The 20,430-nt window shown below is 36.3% G+C and overlaps 1 protein-coding gene across 1 annotated transcript in view; it reads right to left on the bottom strand.

The window, feature by feature from the left end:
- The window catches only part of SEMA3D (semaphorin 3D), a 139,064-nt gene that overhangs the window by 60,788 nt on the left and 57,846 nt on the right, over window positions 1-20,430 (bottom strand). The window contains exons 4-6 of the mRNA XM_022562636.2: window positions 17,694-17,813; window positions 12,921-13,014; window positions 10,185-10,313 (exon numbers count right to left, since the gene is read on the bottom strand). Of these exons, the coding sequence (XP_022418344.2) occupies window positions 10,185-10,313; window positions 12,921-13,014; window positions 17,694-17,813 (343 nt within the window). The remainder of the gene's footprint in view (window positions 1-10,184; window positions 10,314-12,920; window positions 13,015-17,693; window positions 17,814-20,430) is intronic.

The raw sequence follows: 20,430 nt of genomic DNA, 5'->3' as shown, positions 1-20,430 counted from the left end.
GTAGTGCGTGACACATAATAAGGGTTTAATAAATGTTATTCATTATTAAAAGGATGTCTGGGATGATAATAATAATTATCATTAGGACCACAAACAAGAGAATGATGGAAAATTGAGCACATCCATACAATTGTTACAATAACATGTAGTTATTAAAAATGAAGTAGTTCTAAATGTACTGTCATGGGAAGATGTCCACGATACAAATCAAATGAAAAAATAATGGCAGTACAATTAACTCCTTTGCACTGCATCAATGACAAGTCAATTTGGGTTACTAATGCCTTGTTTAAAAAGTACTGGACCTTTTAAGTCTTGGTTTTATATAACTGGGAGTTAATCAGGTAACAGATTTGTAATTGGGAGATACTAGTTCAGAAACAATCATTTTGATTAAAGCAAAGAAGACAAAGAGTGGTTATCGAGGAATGGAGGACTTCAATTAAGTAGAAAATACAAGATGCCTGAAAGAAAGCAAAGAGCACTCTTTAGGAAGCAGAAGCAGGAAACAAGAGAAGACGAAAAGTTTCCCCCAAAATAAATAAATATAATAAGTAGGAGGTGAAAAAAAATTAACATTGCCTTCTCTAGAGTTTTGACCAAGGCCCCGATTGCCGGATACTCCAGGAGTACTGACAACTATTCCCCTGCAAATGTAGAACAGTTGGTCAGTAGCCCAGTAAACAAGACTTCACAATAGACTCTTCAATAGAGAAAAGTTAATGTTTGATTCCAAGTGATGAGTAGTTCAGTCTTTATCATCCCAGCCTCTCTGGGTCAACCCTGGGTCTCTCATCCAGTCTATTCTCTGCTTAAATGGGAAACCTTAAGAGGAAAAGAGAGGCAGGAAATATGTGTATGATCTTTTTCCTTTTTGTTCTTTATTACTTCCCTGTTATTTCTCTGGAACTTAGAACTCCAGTGGATTTTTATGCCCTCAATAATCTCATTTTGATATGGTCCTAAATTACATAAAAATTAAATTTTAGAAAATCATACAGGATTTAAAAAACTTTCTTTTCTAATTAATCTTAAATTAGCAAGGTCCATTAACAATTCCACTCAAGGCTAGCAAGGTCCATTAACAATTCCACTCAAGGCTTTTTGTTTTTGTTTTTGTTTTTCCCTCCAGCCCCTCTTTTAAATTGTTTATACATCACTTAGTTTTGAATCCCTGAGCAAGGTTAAAATTCTTTTGTAGTCACAAATTAACACTTCTAATTTTTGACTTAAATATATCATGTTTTCTTAAAAAAAAAAAAAACTCTCTGTGGAAATAAAATTTCCTACAAATGTAGCATTAGGATTTTAGCAAATTCATGAAAACAAAGAATATATCTAATTACTACTATATTCAGGGCACTTACAACAAGAAAAACTGCTAGGATAAAGAATACAAAAGTGAAGAAGAACGGACTCTTCGCTTCAAACCAATTACAATCTGGATTAAGAAAATATTAACATATGGCCAAGATATGGCTAAGAAGAAGGCCCAGTCTTGATGTTTCCAATGATTTGAAAGGAGATTGCCAACAATGAGTAGAGAAAAAGACAACTGTGGGTTCCCACCGACACAAATCAGGCATTAATAATAATCTATAGCACGTTTTTTGAATTTACAGACGCCTGAATTCAATGCCATTGACCTGGATGCAAGTCTCCAGTGGCACTAGCATGTGAATTTTTAAAATACATAAATAAAAATAAAGAAATAAAACCTTATAGGTGATTCTTACAAGAATCTGAGTTTAAGAGTCACTGCCGTAGATTACCATTTCGTATACGGGAAAAGGACATAGACAAGACTCATTAACGCTAGGTCAGTAATGCAGATGTGTGTATGGACAGGAGGAGCGAAGACTGATAATAAATATAAATTCTTCATAATTAGAGTGGGACAAAAAAGGGATAAAACTGAAACTATACAGAAATTACAGGAATATGATTGCCTTGTTTTATCTTAACAAATATATGAGCTTAAAATGGGGATGACACAAGTAGAATTTATCACAGCACTTAAATATAACCTAAGTAGAAGTTATCCACGGAGCACGATGACCCTTGTAATTTTAGTATCAGAACTACTTCGTGATTAAGTTGAATTTATACTTTTAAAAATAACATAGTGGTACAAAATTTGCAGTCTTCTCTCCCCAGAGAGAAAATAAGATCTCAGTTATTTGAAACAGAAAATCATTACAGGTAAAAAGGATTCCAGTGTGAGGGAGAGTTGCTTGTAAAGGTTTTCTCAGACACACCGATAGGAGAAGCAGTTCCGTGAACTGATTGGTGGTCTCTCATTTGCAGAGTTCGACAAGAGAAACATAGCTCTACAACACAGCAGAGTGTACTCGGCCTAAAAGTTAAACAAATAAATACGGTAATACACAGTCTGTTGTAGAAATACACAGAACAGCCCCACTTTGGCTACGTGAAACATTATCCAGGTGTTGTTGCCAGGTACTGCCATTTGAAATGGTCAAAAGTTAGAGTATGACACCAGTCCCCATTCCAGGAATTTCATCATAATATCAGTGGGGCAAAACAGAATGCTTTTCCAAGTTATATTTCTGTTCACTTTCAACTAATACATAACATAGATGTTCTTGTGTTTATTCAGTGACTGTTGGTTTTACTGGACTCTTTTTTAAATGTTGGTTCTTTTTCAAGTACTATAAGGAAATTATTCTGGAGTACTGTAAGAAAATTAAATGGTAGAAGTGTTTAAGCCAAATATTTATTATGTGAAGGAATCTAATTATGAAAAAAAGAGTATCCCATAGTACTCTATTCTGTGATTTAAATAATAAGTAATTTTGAGTTAAAAATAAATACCTGTTTCAAGAATAGAGAGTTTTCTTTCTTCCAGACTCAACTGTGGTCCTGTGTCTTAGAACACTGATGTTAGTATTTTATGATAGAAACTCCTTTTTGACTTGCTGCCAAGTTTGTGTAAAAATAGATATCATTTCATCAGTATATGACATGCATAGTTGAATTAAGTAATTTAAAATCATACCAAGGGACACCTGGGCTTTATTTATAGCACATTTTTCCCCTGTGGCATTTGAAACACACGGCTTAATAGGGATGGAGTTTGAAATCGTGCATTTTCACAAATGAACTTTTAGCATGAAACCAGGAGACACTGCCAAATGAAAATGGCATAAATCCTCATGGCCTGAAATGCACATCACTTTCATTTCTGCTTAAGAACCTCTTTCACCCAGATGAGCACACCTACACCATGACTTAATACATAGTGAGTTCCTTACTTTCCTTTATTTCTTCTTGTAATATCTTTTTCCTACCACTTTTGAAAAATGTTATCCTTCTCTGTGGAAGAAGAATTTATAGACAACAGTACTCAAAGAGAAACTTGAAATGAAAACTGCCTCCACATGTTAGAAATGAAAATTTGAAACAAAAGTTCTCATCTACTCCAGGAAAGAAAACAAAAACATATGCATCTGAGGCATCATTACTTGTTTTCATTTTCCAAATGGTCATACTTCTTAGTTTTATCCCCAGATTCTCATAAAAGCTCAACTGTGTTTGAGTAACCGCTCTGACATGTATCTGTATTCCCATTTCCTGCTATGTTCTACGATTAAGCTGATAAAGAAAAGTGTGGAACTATCTAAGTCTTCATCTAAAACTGCCATCAGACTTCATCTTTGCAATTTTTCTCTCTCCTGGTGAGGTATTTAATAGGTGGGTTAATTTCTCAAAGAAGAAATCAAGATTCATACTTCTATGTCTTTTGGCACTGGATTAGACAAAGTCCCACAGAAAGTCTGACAAGGATCCTAGGACTGGTAACTGAAGAGATTAGCTGATCTCACTGGTTAAATCCAGGCAGGGCAAAGAACAAAATAGGGCATACACACAAGCATCAAAGATTTTAAACTGCCTAAGCAGTTCAGTGATAAAAATGATTCACGTAGAATCATATTTTTTAAAAGGTTAATTATTAAAACCTGCATCTTAAGAGTTAAATACTCAATTGCAAATTTAATTTAATTTTTGTATTCCACTCAATCTAAACATATCTGTTTACAAGAGTTTATTACAGACATGTAAAAGTAGGGGTTTTAACTAAAAATCAAAGTACAGAAAGCAAAATTTAACAGAAAAAAATTCTCAAACTGTCTAACCAGAAATAAATAATACAATGATGGAGTAATATGTATAGGAGAAATTAATTAGACATTGACCCCATTATTTGAAATATCAAGTATCTGTCAGTTGTTTCAACCTGGCAATAACTGTACAAAATCCAGGAGTGAGCTTCACATCTACATGGTACAGTAAAGAAAATTTACATCTGTTGCGTTATGTGATTGTGGATTGCACTGTGATATGTATTATACTGTGTGATTATGCTATTGTACATAATTAATAAAAAGTACACTTCAGACCAGTGCTGTCCAATAGAAATTTCTGTGAAGATGGAAATGTTTTATATCTGTGCTGTCCAATAGCCTCTAGACCATGTGGCTTTTGAGCACTTGAAATATAATTAGTGTGACTAAGAAACCAAATTTTAAGTTTATTTCATTTTTCTTAATTTAAATTTAAATAGCCACATGTGGCTAGTGTCTACCACATTGGACAGTGCAGCTTTAGAGCAAGTAGCCTGCATCAGCTACTGTGCTGTGTCAGGTCCAGTTTAAGGAAGAAACAGAGCCTTTACCCCCATAACTACCACTAAAATGGCAGCCAAGCTCCCAGATGCAGGAGACATGATATGATACTCTCATCAGAAGTTTGGTATTGTAATGGAAGGATGGGTCTGGCAGTTAGGAGACCTGAACATGTCCCTTCATACTGAGTCTCAATTTGTGGAATGTAAGGTTGAATAAGATAATGTCTAATATTCCCCAAATCACCACAGTTCCTTTAGCAATCACTGCTTTTTGTCTCCCCACATTCCTGACACTAGCCAGATGACCTATTTGACCTCTATCTTTGGACCCTAGGCTGACTATATCTGGAATGGCCACTTCTCAGAATGGAGAAGAGAAATGCTCCCCCCAAAAGCCAATCGTTTCCCTTAGCATGTTGGGTACTTCCTCATAACAATCTCATGTAGTTTCTATTATTTCTCCTTTGCTTTGCCCTAGTTTCCATGGACCAAGAAGCTCCTGACTGACTGGGCCTCCTGAAGCATCATGCTATTCTGATTCTGGCCAGCCCATCCCTCAGCAAATGTTTGCAATAATGACTACAGCTGACTGGCTAGGTCTTCCACATTGATTGCCTAACCACACTTTCTCTGTCTGCCGCGGTCTCCATATGCAGACCCACATCCTCAGTTTGCTGTTGCCCAAAATGGTATCGTGATGTGGACCCTATTTGTAGTGAGGCTGCAAGAGCAGAGGATGGGTAATCACATTAACAGGATTTAGGTTGATGGATTATATCATACAATGAGAAGAATAAAGTGTGTAGAGCTAGAGAGACATACCTGAGTTTCAATCTCACTTCCAATAACTGTTTAACCACAGACTATTTGTCTGACTTCTAATCTATCCCCAACTATTAAGTGGAAATAGTAATTCTCTCAAAATTATACCACTAAATAAGATAATACTTTAAAAGTGCCTAATACAGTGACTAGGAAGGATGCTATATAAAATAAATTTGAAGCAGAAGAGACCAGACATAGGGAAATGAGTTAACAAACAATAAAATTGTAGCAGTAAACCAGAGACAAGGTGATGGAGACCTAAAGAAAGATGGTGGCCATAGAAAGAACAAGGTCAACAGATATTCTGAAGAAAATAAAGGCTCTTCGTGACAGATTAAAGGGAGATAAAGGAGAGGAAGAAATTAAAGATAACTTCAAGGTAACTGAGTGGATGAAGTTAAGAAACTTAAGATAGATAAAAATCAGGAAACAGGTATTGAAGGGCAGGTTAGAAAGGGGAAACAAGATAATTTTGAGTTAGACTCACAGGCTTTTAGATCCAATTAGTCTTTTATATATCTATATTTATATATCTATTTGAAGAAACTAAAGCAAAAGATCACTAGACAACTTGTATAAATCTCAAAGCACTTTAGTAGTACAATCAAGGCCAAGGCTTAGATATCTTTACTCCCATATTAAGCAACTAGTTCCTTTTGTTTAATCTGAGATGACAATGTAAGACATAGAAATAAATATTTTTAAGGTCACTTAGTTACAGGAAAAGGTTGGAAATACAGCTTTAGGAAACAAGAACACAGAAAACTATTAGAATGGATGAGCTCACAGAATTATGAAATGGAGAGAGAGAGAAGGAAAAGGTGGTCTGTACTTAAAAATGCTAAGTAGATGTCAGAGAATCAGAGCATCCGGAGCTTTAGTCCCACCGTGCTACCTCTCTCACCTTCAGGAATAACAATAATGATGGTGATGATAATATTGACACTGAATTGCTTTTACAATTGCCTTCCATCAACTCCCCTATAAGATTTAATTCTTGTAACACCCTGGGAACAGATACTATTATTATGCCAAGTTTTTAGACAAAGAATTTAAATGCACAGAAAGGTTTGACCAAGGTCACAAATAAGTGAGAGTCAGGATTTAAACTTAGGTAATTAAGTTCCACAAAAAAGAGCTGTAATTTTTGTCTAAATTGGGACACTTCAGAGAGTTAAAGAACAGCAAAGGTAAACTGGAAATGTCCAGGGCAGACCAGGTTATATGGTCCCTCTGGTTATTAACCACTAAGCAATCTGCCTTAAATGTCCTACAACCATAAATAATAGGTCTCCTAATTCTTAATCATTTGCCTGCATTCAATCCACTGAGACTTCTACTGTATATCCTGCCTCCCTCCTTCAGTTTCTTCCTTTCTACTGACTTCTTTCATTGCAAAGTTTTCCCAGTACCCAAAATCTTCTCTTGAATTTTTCCTCATATCCTGGGACTCTTCTATTCCCAAACAGATATCTTCTCTTTCCATAACTTGTTGCTGTATATTCTCATGTCCACCTCCACTGCCACTACCTTTGTTCCCACCCTCATTTTCCTGTTTTTGGTGCAATGGCCCCTTCTCTCTCTGTCCTCCTTCTCCTTTAGTTTTCCCTTCCTGCTATTATCAGTTACCTCTATAAACAACAAAGATCTAATTTTCTGGTTAAAATTAGGGAATTGGTGAAGGGGGTCCAAAAGGTACAAATTTCAAGTTACAAAATAAATAAGTCCTGGGGATGTAATGTCCATCATGGTGACTATAATTAATAACGGTGTATTGAATATTTGAAAGTTGCTAAGAGAGTAGATCTTAAAAGCTCTCATCACAAGAAAAGAATTCTATGACTATATGTGGTGATGGAAGTTAACTAGACTTACTGTGGTGACCATTTTGCAATATATACAAGTATCAAATCATGTTGTACACCTGAAACTAATACAATGTTATATGTCAATTATCCCTTACAAAAAAAAGACACACAAAAAAGAATTAAATACATTAACAGATGAATGGCTAAAGAAGACATGGTAAATATATACAATGGAATATTAGCCATAAAAAAGAATGAAATAATGTCATATGCAGCAAGGTGGATGGACCATAGAGATTATCATACTAAGCGAAGTAAGTCAGAAAGAGAAAGACACATACCACATGATATCACTTATGTGTAGAATCTAAAGTATGACACAAATGAACATATCCATGAAACAGAAATAGACTCCAAGACATAGAGAACAGACCCCTGGTTGCCAAGACGGAGGAGAGATAGGGGAGAAAAGGACTGGGAGTTTGGGATCAGCAGATGCAAACTAGTATATATAGGATGGATAAATGACAAGGTCCTACTGTATAGCACGGGAAACTACATTCGATATCCTGTGATAAAGTGTAATGGAAAAGAATATGAAAAAGAATATATATATATATATATATATATATATAAAATAACTGAGTCATTTTGCTATACAGCAGAAATTAACACAACACTGTAAATCAATTATACCTCAATAAAATAAAAATAAAGAATTAAATAATAGATAACTTCACAGTAGTTTCAGGAAAATATTTACAGCTTTCTGGCTCCATCACCCACTCTCCTCCTATACTGCAGGCATTTATCATCCATGAGGTCAGTGACCCTCTCCTATAATCTCAGCAGGCCCAGTGGACAGAAGAGCATTCAGTATGCCACAGGCCCTTAAAAGTTGTTTATTAAGAGAATGCTAAACCAGCGCAAAGGTTTCTTACTTTGTAATTCTCTTCACACAGCACTAAGAACAGCATGTTAGGCAAATAATAGTTGAATAAATATTTCCCGCATTTACTGTTTTAGCAATACTGTTGACTTCTTTTGGACATGTCACAGGTAAGGAAAAAATAGACTAATCTCTTAAATGAGTGGCAACATGATGATGTTTGCCATCCCAAGCCTGGGAAATGCAATCTATACTTCATTTTAAAGCCATAATATCAGGACTTCCCTGGTGGCACAGTGGCTAAAAATCTGCCTGCCAACGCAGGGGACACAGGTTCGAGCGCTGGTCCAGGAAGATCCCACATGCCGCGGAGCAACTAAGCCCGTGCGCCACAACTACTGAGCCTGCACTCTAGAGCCCGTGAGCCACAACTACTGCAGTTCGTGCACCTAGAGCCCATGCTTTGCGGCAAGAGAAGCCACCACAGTGAGAAGCCCGCGCACCGCAACGAGAGGATGCCCGCGCACAGCAACGAAGACCCAACGCAGCCAAAATAAATAAATTAATTAAGAAAGAAGAGTGAACATTATTCAAAACAGCAAACTCTTTAAAAAAATAAAATAAATCCATAATATCTTGTTACCTAAACAGATAACTAAGCTTTTCTACTGGTAAAATCTATGGAGTCACTCTCAAACCAAGTAATTCCCACGAAACCTTCACAATATTCACAAGATCAGCCTGCCTTGCACAAGTGTTAAGAAGTGAACAGTAATCACTTAGTTGGGGATATTCTAAATTTGTTTACTGTGTTAATAGGGTTCTCTTTTGGTCAACAGAGATCACACTGTTGTGTAAACAAATGGATCTGGAGGTTTTGACTAAAGAAATGTTTTAGAAGTGTTTTTCCCTTTTGTTTATGTTGTCACTGCTTGAATGATACTGAGAGATACAGAGATAGCCCCTAGGAAATCTCTAACCAGGCCTCCTCCACTAAAACCCAATATTTATAGTGGGAATGAGAAATGCTGTGTGCCATGCGGTGAAATAAATTCCTATGTTCATCAGAAAACTTTAAAAAATCATGATAAAACCTGACCTGTTGTAAGGCAGTGGGGCAAAAGAAAAAAAAAGCCTTTCACTATTCCTTCCATTAAATAAATTCATTTAGGAAGTCTTTTTGTTGTTGTTGAAAATTCGGAATACTGTATGACCGCTAAACACAAAAGTAATCAGACAAACTCATGTCAATATCAATATGCTTAAATTTTTGGAGGGACATGTTTTAACCAAAATAGACATTATTTTTTAAATAAAAGAAGTTAGCATTACAATAACCCCTTTCTATTAGGCTCACAGACAGTATTTGGCTTAGTCATTAAAAAACAGATAGCAGGAGAAAGATTGCCAACTTGAACCCCAGCTCTGCAACTGACAAGTTGTAAGACCTTGACCAAATTACTCCACTTCTCTCTACCTCAGTTTATTCATCTTTAAAAAGCACAGGGCTTCCCTGGTGGCGCAGTGGTTGAGAGTCCGCCTGCCGATGCAGGGGACACGGGTTCGTGCCCCGGTCGGAGAAGATCCCACATGCCGCAGAGCGGCTGGGCCCGTGACCCATGGCCGCTGAGCCTGCATGTCCGGAGCCTGTGCTCCGCAACAGGAGAGGCCACAACAGTGAGAGGCACGCGTACAGCAAAAAAAAAAAAAAAAAAAAAAGCACATAATAATAATAACACATCTCTCATATTACATCATTGTGAATATTTTAAAAAATCAAGTAGCACATGGAACAATGTCAAGGACAATAGCACACACACACAATAAATGTCAACTATTATTATTATATACACAGTAAGTTCTGGAGATTTGTCTAACGCACTGAGGAACTATTTCAAATGTATTTTATATGTTGAGCTAAATCACTTCCAAAACACATCTGAATGAATAATCATGAGTTTCTTATCTACCCAAAAGCAAAGGCAAAACGATCAAAAGTGTGAAAATCACTAACCATTGAGCCAGTGGTGCTCCGAAATATCAGTTCTGATGTAATGGTGGTCGTGAGTAGGCCCAAGGGACCGCGTGAATGCAGTATCCTTGCCAAGGAAATCAGAAGCTGTTCCAGAGTAGAGGTACTCATCTACAAGGGAGAAACGAATACTCAGGACTTCTAAGAGTTCGCCAGCAGACACTACTGACAATAGACTAATTTCACAGCATGAAACCAATGATGTCTATTGCTTAGCATCAGAAATATATTGTTTCATAAATTTCCCCTTCAGATTCTGAAAAATCTGCTTAGTTGAAGAAAAGATAACTCAGTGAACTTTGGTAAGCTGATGCTAACTACTACTTGAATATAAAAAAGGCCAATGTCTTCCGAATTAATTGCACATGCATTTAGCTTCTGTTATGAATAAGTTCCTCTTCTTTCCCTTCTCCCCACAAATAATTCAAGGACATATCATAATTAGGAGTCTCTCTTTGTAATAACACAAAAAAAATATTTAGAAAGTAAACGCCATAATGAGGAATGAATTGTGTAATTAGTATTTACTTAACCGACACAACCTCAGTGACCACAACTTTTCTTTGCCTAACCTCTGCTGAAAGGGAGCTTTCAGCACTGAAGTCATACTTTGTAATTATAACATGTTGCATTCCTTGTAGCTAATCATGCCTCTAATAGTTCTGATAAACAGGCATTTCTGAAAAAGGAAAGATGTTGCCATTACTGCATACCAAACTTCTCTGTCCTGTTATTTATGTAAAGTGAATATCCATGTTTACCAGAGACAGAAGGAGAGAGAGAGAAGAGGAGAAAGGAGGTGAGAGAGGTAGAAAGAGGTGGAGAAGGGGGAGGAGGGAGGAAAGAAATGAGGAAGAAGGGAAAGGGGAGGAGAGGAAGATGGGGGGGAGGAGAGGAAGAAAGGATAGAAGGGAGAGGAGGGGGGAGAAAAGGATGGGGGTTGGAAAAGAGGGGAATGGTGGTCCATGTTCCCTAATGCTGGTTAGCATGTAGTGGGAGAGCGGCCTGAGGCAGGAAGAATACGGTCCCTACAATAGCATGCATTACCCCTTTGAGAGCTAAGCCTCTGTTTCAAGAAATCTTTATATTCAACTACTTGGGGTTACACTTAATAGACTAAAATTTAAAAAACAGCTAATCTCTACAGAGCATTTAGATTTTTTAAATGCCTAAATAGAAGAACAACTACAGACACTGTTTTATCACTAAAGTTCAATTTTCCTCAGAAACATATCTTGAAAATTCTGCCTTTGCATAAGTGATTCAGATACTTTCAAAATCCTCCGATTACATCCACTGAAATAAGACTTTTCCTGAACTATCTGAGACAACCAACCTAAATACTCATGACAATAGTCGACTTTCAAAAGGGGGAAACACACACACATACATATAAAAGAGAGAAACCCCCCCCCCAAAAAAGGAGAGAAATCCAGTTATGTAAAGTAAATGTAGACATGGTACTGATTCCATCTCTTAAGTCTATATAGTGGAAGGCAGTATTTCATTGTGGAGCAAGTTTTAAAAAGTAGAAGAATAACAATAACAACATCAATAAAGACATTATGAAAAAAGTTTGGTAAGAATAAAGGAAACACACCATCAATTTGAAACATAAAACTACAAATATTCAAACATTTTGCCAGAAAAAATGGTGTATTTCAACATAAAAGTTGGATCTGTGTATCCAGGCTTTAAAACTGTCTTCTTTGTATTTAAATTACTCAGGGGTTCCTACGAGGGGTCACCAACACCTACAATCTATTGTTTTTTATTAAGGGTGTGTCAACCCCACTTGACAGATCAGAATCACAAATCATCAATCTCATTTTCTGAGGATAATGACTGAACATCAGTCACATAATTTTCAAAAAACACACACACTTTCACTTCAAAGGAAGAGCATTAGTTCTTGCTAAGTGAAAATTAAAATGTCATGGGGCATCACTCTGATAGTCTATTCAAACATCTGATGGACAAGTTAAATAAAAAGAGACTGAAGTCATGAACCAAACCAAGACAAAAGGAGTCCTTATAATGGTTGAAATTCAGAGGTCATGCCGACATTCCTCAGAAAAGACTTCAGACCACACAGCACTGCCTTCTTTAAACAGGACGGTCCTCCCATAAGAGAATTTAAGATGTATACAAAGCAAGAGAAGACTGAATGTGCCAGCAAAAATCTCACATTGCCATTAATGTAATCAGGTTATGGTGAAACTGGGGTGAGAGGTGTTATACCATTCTTTTATCTGCATTCTACAGTTTGATTTATTTGTTTTATTCATTTATCCACTTACGTCTTATTATTAATCCTCCCACTCACATCTTCAACATATTTTGTAACATATTATGTTCAAGGAATTGCTCAATTTAACTGCCATAGTGAACCAAATGGGGCATCGCTAAATATAAGAAAATCTGGGACAGCTACGTGTAGAATTATAGCACAATTGCGTGTGTGTCATTTGTATTGAAAAGAATTCAACCTGAAGTTCATTTAAAATGTAACTGTGCTGACGTTAGGGATTACTGGAGCCTCACTTTATGGATAAGGAGCTAAGTATAGAGAGACATGACACTAAAAAGCTACAACCAAACAGCCAGTGGACAATTAATGCAAAATAATCTTTTACTCATTGAGAAAATGTGGTTGAACCTACACACACCTTTTTAGAAAAACACCTAAAAGCTACAACTATCCATCACGGATCTTACCTGTCATTACTGAAGCAAAAGGATGCAGAGGATCAAAAGGACATTTCAGTCTGCCAGACTCCAAATGATGTGTGTCTAGTTTGAACATAACTTCCTGTTATGAGAAATATTAACACAAGTGAGATTTTTTTAAAAAATATCCGAATCAGCAAGAACGTAGGAGATAAGAACGAAATTCTAATTCATTAATTCAACAAAAACTGAGCATATAGCACGCATATCATGCTGTGCTTCTTAACTCTTCCACAAATATTATTTCTGGCAAGACTCAGTTCCCATGTTTTGGTCTCCATTTGCCCAAAGTAATGATGATAATGATGAATGAATTTTTCAGCCGGAAGTAGCAATATCCTCATCGATTCATTTAGCCTGGACCACTATCATAATCGAAATCACCATCAAACACTCCTATTTCTTAAGCCTAATAACTAATTTACTGAGCCTAATAAGCCAAGTTCCTCCTCTAAGGAATAAATTTACTATAATAATTATACTTTCATAACTATTATGGTCTATCTACCTAAGCATCTACAACTATACCAAATTACTTAAGCTTCGTGATATTTTGTAATTTTAGTGACTTAAAAGCGTTGTAAGGCAGGCAGTTCATTTTCAGAGCTGTTGATACATGTGGGCAAAAAAAATCCTGTTGTAGTATTTTCACTATTACGAAAACACTATGCACATTAAAGCCACATAGTTATTTTGGCTGAAACATCTATTTTTATAATAGTGGCCACAGACAGAATGGCATTGGCAGACTTTTAACATTCAGGGAAAAAAAACATCTTAAGTTGAACTTTCCAAGAAAAATATGAATGTATAATGAATATGGCCCCATGAGCTTGAGTGTTTCATAACAATGACAACGCTGCCATCCAGCAAAAGACTGATGACTCAGGCTGCAAATGTACTAGTTAGAGAAATTCAGCATTTCAGATATTCTCTCTAGATGGCATATCTACAGTTATATCAGAGCACACATGCAATTAAAAGGGATCATTCAGTGCCACTTACCTAGAAAGCAAGTAAAGAAGCAAAAGGGATAGAGGAAATATTTGGATTATTATTATTGTATGATGTGTCATTTCAGATCTTTTTCTTATTAACAGGATCAACAGTAATTACCGCCTTATTAAAAACTAGTAATACCAATTTAAATAGCATGATTAACATTTGCCATTTTATAGTTTTAAGTAAATACACTTTAATACTAAGAGTAATGGTACTTAACAACTAATACATACTAACCATGGGCCAGGAACTTGAGGTACACTGTCTCATTGAATCTTCACCACTAACCTAAAGAGGTAGCTACTTTAATTCCAGCTTTACAAGAGGAATATTGAGCATAAAAGGGGGTAAGTATCTCGTTCAGCATCACACAGTGAATAAGAGGCAAAGCAGGAGCTTGAACTCAGGGCTGTCTCCCAAGTTCATGTTCTTAACTAATCTAGTCTCAGGATTTCAAACTCATGGATTTAGAAATGTGTTGAAATTAATGTATAGACTCACCATGACCATGTAACATGATCAAGCCCAAGTGTGTTTAGTTAGAACAGTTCAGCTAATGACAAGTTGTGATAGTGGCGCCTAGGCATGAAAAAAGTCCAGTGAGAACACATTTAGGGCATGTTTCCCAACTGTGGATGGGGCTAGAGATATGTCAGGAAAAAACACCTACAGATCACGGCTCTTAAGAATGTTTAAATATTAAGGGCACATTATTCGCCACAGGTCAAACAGAACTGTTGACTCTAAAGCCTATAATGGGACGTTGTAAAGGGAAAAAGTAAACTGAATCCTGGTGTGCCAGAAGATTATAGTGAAAAGCTAAAAAAGAAAAACCAAGAAAACATCTGGGAGAATGTCATAGTTAATACAAAGTCCTAGATAAACCCTTATAATTGTACAGACTTCTGTTGTCAAAACGCAGCATTTCATTAAATTCTCAAGATAAGCCCATAGAATTGGTATTTGAGGAGGCTAAGGACAAGGTCTCCCTTATAATCTCCTGGAGAAAGGAGACAGCAGGAAAGCAAGTTTCCTTGAGCCAGAGTCAAGGATACCAACAGGAAAATGATGTAAAAAAATAATGGCTGATTAAATGGACTTCCTGAGATAAACTGAATGACATGACACTTTTTTTGAGACAACTTCAATTTTATAAGATTTTCCCCATTAAATTCCTTAAGCCTAATTAATCATGCAAAAAAGTACCTGTCTAAACTGCACACAGAGAAATACTGTTGAAGTAAAGACATAAGAAGATAAGAATAGGAAATGTTTAACTATCACATTAGGAAAAATTATTATTAATATTATTAATACTATTAATATTTAAATATGAGATTTGCAGCAGAAGAGAGATTCCAGAGGAAAGAACACACTTCCAATCTAATTATTAAACAACTATCAGGCACCCCCAGTATTGCAGAGTAGATACATAGGTAGATAAATAGATAGATAGATAGAGACTGCAGACACTATTCTGAAATAAAGTTTATATATATACTTTTGAAATACTTGTCTCTGCCTTTCTGTGTTCTTGTTGCCTAATACAGCTGCGAATTAAGTGACTGGAATAGAGCAAGGGCTATACCAAAGCCTATGCACAATCATTTTCTCATTTTATTCTTAAAATAACCCTGAGTTACTATTATTATTGTCATCATTTTGCTGAATAAACAGAAGCTTAGAGAGTTTATGCAGAAGACTGTGGAGCCATGGTAAATGATCCGAGCCATAATTCAAACTCTGGCTCCTCATGTTTAGCTCTTAGTTGTTGTCAACAGCCCTGACTTCTATCCTGAAATCCGGATCCAACCGCCCACTTGGTATGACCTACGGAACATTTCTCAAATGCGGAATGTACAAAACTAACTCACGATTTCCCCCACAAATCTGTTACTCTTCTCATCTCAATAAATAACACCCCTCTCCAAATCACTGCCAAAGATAGAAATCTGGGATTTATTTTAGCTGTTTCCTCTTTCTTCCCGTTGCCTCAGGCACACAAAACAGTGGTCCCCAGGAAGAGGGCTTCGCACACTTCTCTCCTCCATCCCTGTTATCTGTTGCTCTTCCCTGTTCCCAGCCACCTGAGAAGCAATCTTATCTATTTGAAGATGGAAGTGCCTTCCCTCTGAATGGACAGTGAATCCTGGGACTAATAATCCATTTTAGAAGAGAACGATCTTCAAGCAGGGCTGCCATACAATTACCTGTACTCCTGACTAGTGGAAAACTCACAAGGCTCAATATCCCTGTTCACTCGTAATTCTGTTATTCACAGAACTTGTAAATCTGACTGCCCCTGGGCTTTTTGACAGTCTCAAGCTAAGTAATTAGCTCCTTCTATATTCCCTTTCAGCATTTGTGACTTTTAGGAGTTAATGAACACTATTTGCATCCCTCAGCAGGTTGTGAGTTTGGCCTTTAGCCCCAGGCCTCAAAACACATCCAAGATGTGGGGCTATCTCATGTAATTGCAGCCTATGCTATAAGCCACTGTTATATATTACCCTTCATCAAAGCTAGGCAAGAGAACATTACACTGGCAACAAAGTATGATGGATTCAAGTTGCCAAGTCTCCTAGTGGTTCAGAGGTTTAACTATCAGGGTTGCTTTACTTTCAAACCATTGAGTCTGGGCTGGTTAGACAAGTTGGTTAGAGAGAAAAATTTATCCAGCCACAGTTGTGGGTTTGATCTCTGCTTGAATCAGTTAAATCAGTGTAAAGAAACCTGTACTATGAGCCCAGACTTTACTTTCAAACACGCAGCCAATTACCCTGCAAATATGTGTGGTTATTCACAAGAAGTATATACATAAACATAAGGATGACAGTGTAACCCATCAACCCACACAAAGGAATGATTTAGAGTACATATTCTAAAGCTCAGTTGGGCATGCTTGCTCTAGCGATAGACTACTTTGGTTCAACTCCTTGCTAGACCATTTATTAGTTGGGTGACTTAGGCATGTTATTTCATTCTACTGAGACTCAGTTTTTACTAACTTGCAAACTGGAAGTTATTAAGGTACCAACTTCATTAACAGTGTTGTGAAATTACAAAAACAATCCATGTAAAGTGCCTGGCACAGTCCATGACACAAAGAAAGTACTCTAACGTGTTAGTTGTTGATTAAATTATTGTAATCTGCATGTTTCTCATTTATTGAAATGCTCATTGATTGCTGGAATACACTACTCCTAATTAATACATCCCACACTTCCACTATGTCACTTTGGTCTGGCAGAAATAATAAGTCCAGTGTGATAACAACTATCCATACAATTTTAAGAAAATCATTAAAATTATCTGTATTTAGTGTCTACTATTGTAAACATAAGTAACAGGTCAAATTTGTTGGATGGGAAAAATTAAATTATTTCTAAGATATCATTCCGTTGCGAGGTCTTATGGGAAATAAATTTTTACCAACAGCAACATACTAAATAGATTTAGTTATAAAGGCAACTCGAGAAAATAAAGCTGTACATAGAGCCTAGAAAACAAGCACTTTCAACACTGTATACCATTTATTTTAATCATATCACTAAAAAAGCTTTTAATAGAAGAAATTTTTATTAGATGGATAAAGTGTACAATCAAAATGGCAATCCATAAAGTGGTTTGGAATATAAGTTCTTATTCAGTTCATACAGAATACGATTCAATTTTTATATTCAAGTCTAACTATTTTATGTCATAGGCATTAGGTAACAAGTTATTATAATTGTTTTTGTGCTATTTCATTATATTTACCTCCTTGTAGATTCCAAGATCAATATATCCACATATTGGATGAAATGCTCCAGTTCCACACACATAAACATGAGTTTTGTTATAGGGTTGAAGTACCCGGATGAAATTTGCACATTCTGTCTATTGGGCATAAAAAAATAAAAGCATTAGCATACAATTCAGGTATTTGAAAGATTATCATTCATACCACCTGTTTCCCAAGTAGATTAATTATCAAAAATAAGAACTAAAATAAAAAAGACTTATGAGAAATGTTTAACACCTGACTTAGCAAAGGAGGCAAAACAAATTAGAAACTATGGCTTTAATGAGTGACTGAAGTTTTTTTGAATAAGGTTTTGAACTAATCACGGTGCTAGAATGCACATCTCTCTAATGGGACTCAATGGGGCCTAGAGAATGAACATAATGTGAATGAGGTATCCATACTTTCTTTCAAGGATTTCCTACAGAACCAAACCCACCATGCTCTAATGTTCCCACATTGTCTATCCCATATAGAACCTACCATGTGCAACTTCAACTGTCTTAGCTACGCTAAACAAAACACTCAACACATATGTGTCTTCCTATATATTATCCCGTTCTTATTTTCCAGAATTGCCTACCACTTTATTTCCATTTATTTTCAATGTTACAGAGCCTTTAAGGCTTACCTTAATTCCTGCTTATTTCAAGAATCTCTTCTGTTTTTTCCATAAATATTTTTTTACACCAAGTCAAAATTTTAAGAGACATATTTCTGCCTCTTTTGCAAATGTTTAGGCCTAAAAATATTTCTTTCCAATGTATACCTTTATAACTTAATTATTTTCTATCCCCCAATTACTTGTAAATAGTGACTCAATTTTTCAGAGTAGTCATTCTTGTTATTATATATTATTTTCAATTCATCTTCTGTAAGTCATCCCTTCTCTTTACATAATTAATGGCAACAATTTGTTAACGATGACTTCATGATTCCTGGGCCCAAAGACTCCTGAGAAAACACTGGGCAGTAGTCTACTTTTATTCTAGATCAACTCTACCCAGGAGGTGGGCAGGTGTTTACTAAGGAGGTTGGAAATCTACGAAACGACTGAGATTCAGAGAAAAAGTCCATTTTCTCTCTGCCTGAGTGGCCACGGGTCCTTCACCTGTCAGGTCACTGTTGTTGTTAGGGTCGTTAGGAGGAGGGTATTAAAAAATAAAAAAGATAATGACCTAACTGGTAGGATGATTTTTAAAATTAAGTAAAATTTTTAAAAGGCAGACAACAACTTAGCTGATAGGATTATGATTGTTATGTGGACTAAATTAAAGAATATAACATTTAATAATTGTTTATCACTTACTCTGATTTTGATCTATACAGAATAATCAATATCCCAGTGGCTGTTCTGATTTTAGAATGAATAGCTATGTCTCCATATCTGTGGTACAGAGTTTCTAGTACCTAGTTCTTCCTCTGTCCAGCTAGCCTGGCAATCTTATGTCTCAAGAATTTGTAGATCCCAGTGAATAAAATCTGCACATTCTACTACAGAAAAATGTTATAAAGAACTAACTTATTGAGTTTTCTGCTCTCTGCTTCCTTATAAACAAAGAAGTTGCTTAAGACTATAGGAAAGGACAGTTCCAATCCCTCAGTTAACCACGCAAGGGAAGGATGTTTCTTTATCAGGTAGGAAGAGTGGGCACTTTGTAACAGCAGAAGGGCCACTGCATATGGTTACACAGGTTGTATGCTGTGAAAAAAGTCCTATCTGAGGAAGTGCAAATCACACTGCAGACATCTTTGTTACCTTGAATATTTTCATATGTTTAGTATATGGTCTCATATAATTATTATATGTAGCCTCCTAAGAAAGAAAAATTTTATATTCATTAAGACAATTTTCTGTCAGATAATCTTACTTAACAAAATCATATTCTGTGTTTTCCACCCTTCCATCAAGGTGTTTGATGAACAGAATTTATTCTCTATTGACACAAAGGCACCACAGAGAACTAGCTTCATGTTCTTTTACATCATGCTAGACAATCGCAAATGAAAACCTAATTCAGAGAGTAAATATGCCCTACTAATGGTTTTGAACGAATGACACAGTAATATGAGATAAGCCAAGGCAAAAAAAGGAGGAAAAATATATGCAATCAGCAGATAAATTGCAATGATGGCTTCCCTGCTAGGGTAAGAGATTTTAATATTCTCTAGCTTTCATTTTGCTCACTCATGCTCACTGAAGGGACTTTTATTTATTGGTCTTTTCCCCATGAAGAGATTTATGCAGGGTGAAATCTACACATGGAACAGTACACAGGGAGGGCAAGAGTAGAGTTATATGCCTGGAGTAAGGTGGGATTCACTCACTGCCAGTGATTTCACCATTTTTTCAAAAGCTCAGTGTTACCAAAGAATCATAGAAGTTAGAGGGTAATTGTTATGGAGTGAATATCTGTGTCCTCCCAAAATGCATGGGTTGAAACCCTAAACCTCCCAGGGTGATGGTATTAGGAGGTGAGGCCTTTAGGAGGTAATTAGCTTTAGGAGAGGTTTGGAGAGTGAGATCCTCATGATAGGATTAGTGCCTTTCTAAGAAGAGACCAGGGCACTCGCTCTCACTCTCTCTGCCCTGTGCAGATATCACAGGAAGATAGCCACCTGCAAGCCAAGAAGAGAATTTTCACCAAAGACCAAGTCGGCCTGCACTTTGACCTTGGATTTCCCAGCCTTCAGAACTGTGAGAAATAAATA

Source organism: Delphinapterus leucas, chromosome 9 (genome assembly GCF_059928025.1).
Source record: "Delphinapterus leucas isolate spDelLeu-1000000601 "Yukka" chromosome 9, BTC_Dleu_Yukka2, whole genome shotgun sequence".
Lineage (NCBI taxonomy): Eukaryota > Metazoa > Chordata > Mammalia > Artiodactyla > Monodontidae > Delphinapterus > Delphinapterus leucas.
The sequence above is the reverse complement of the archived record's forward strand: the minus strand, read 5'-3'. Positions and strand labels throughout refer to the sequence as shown.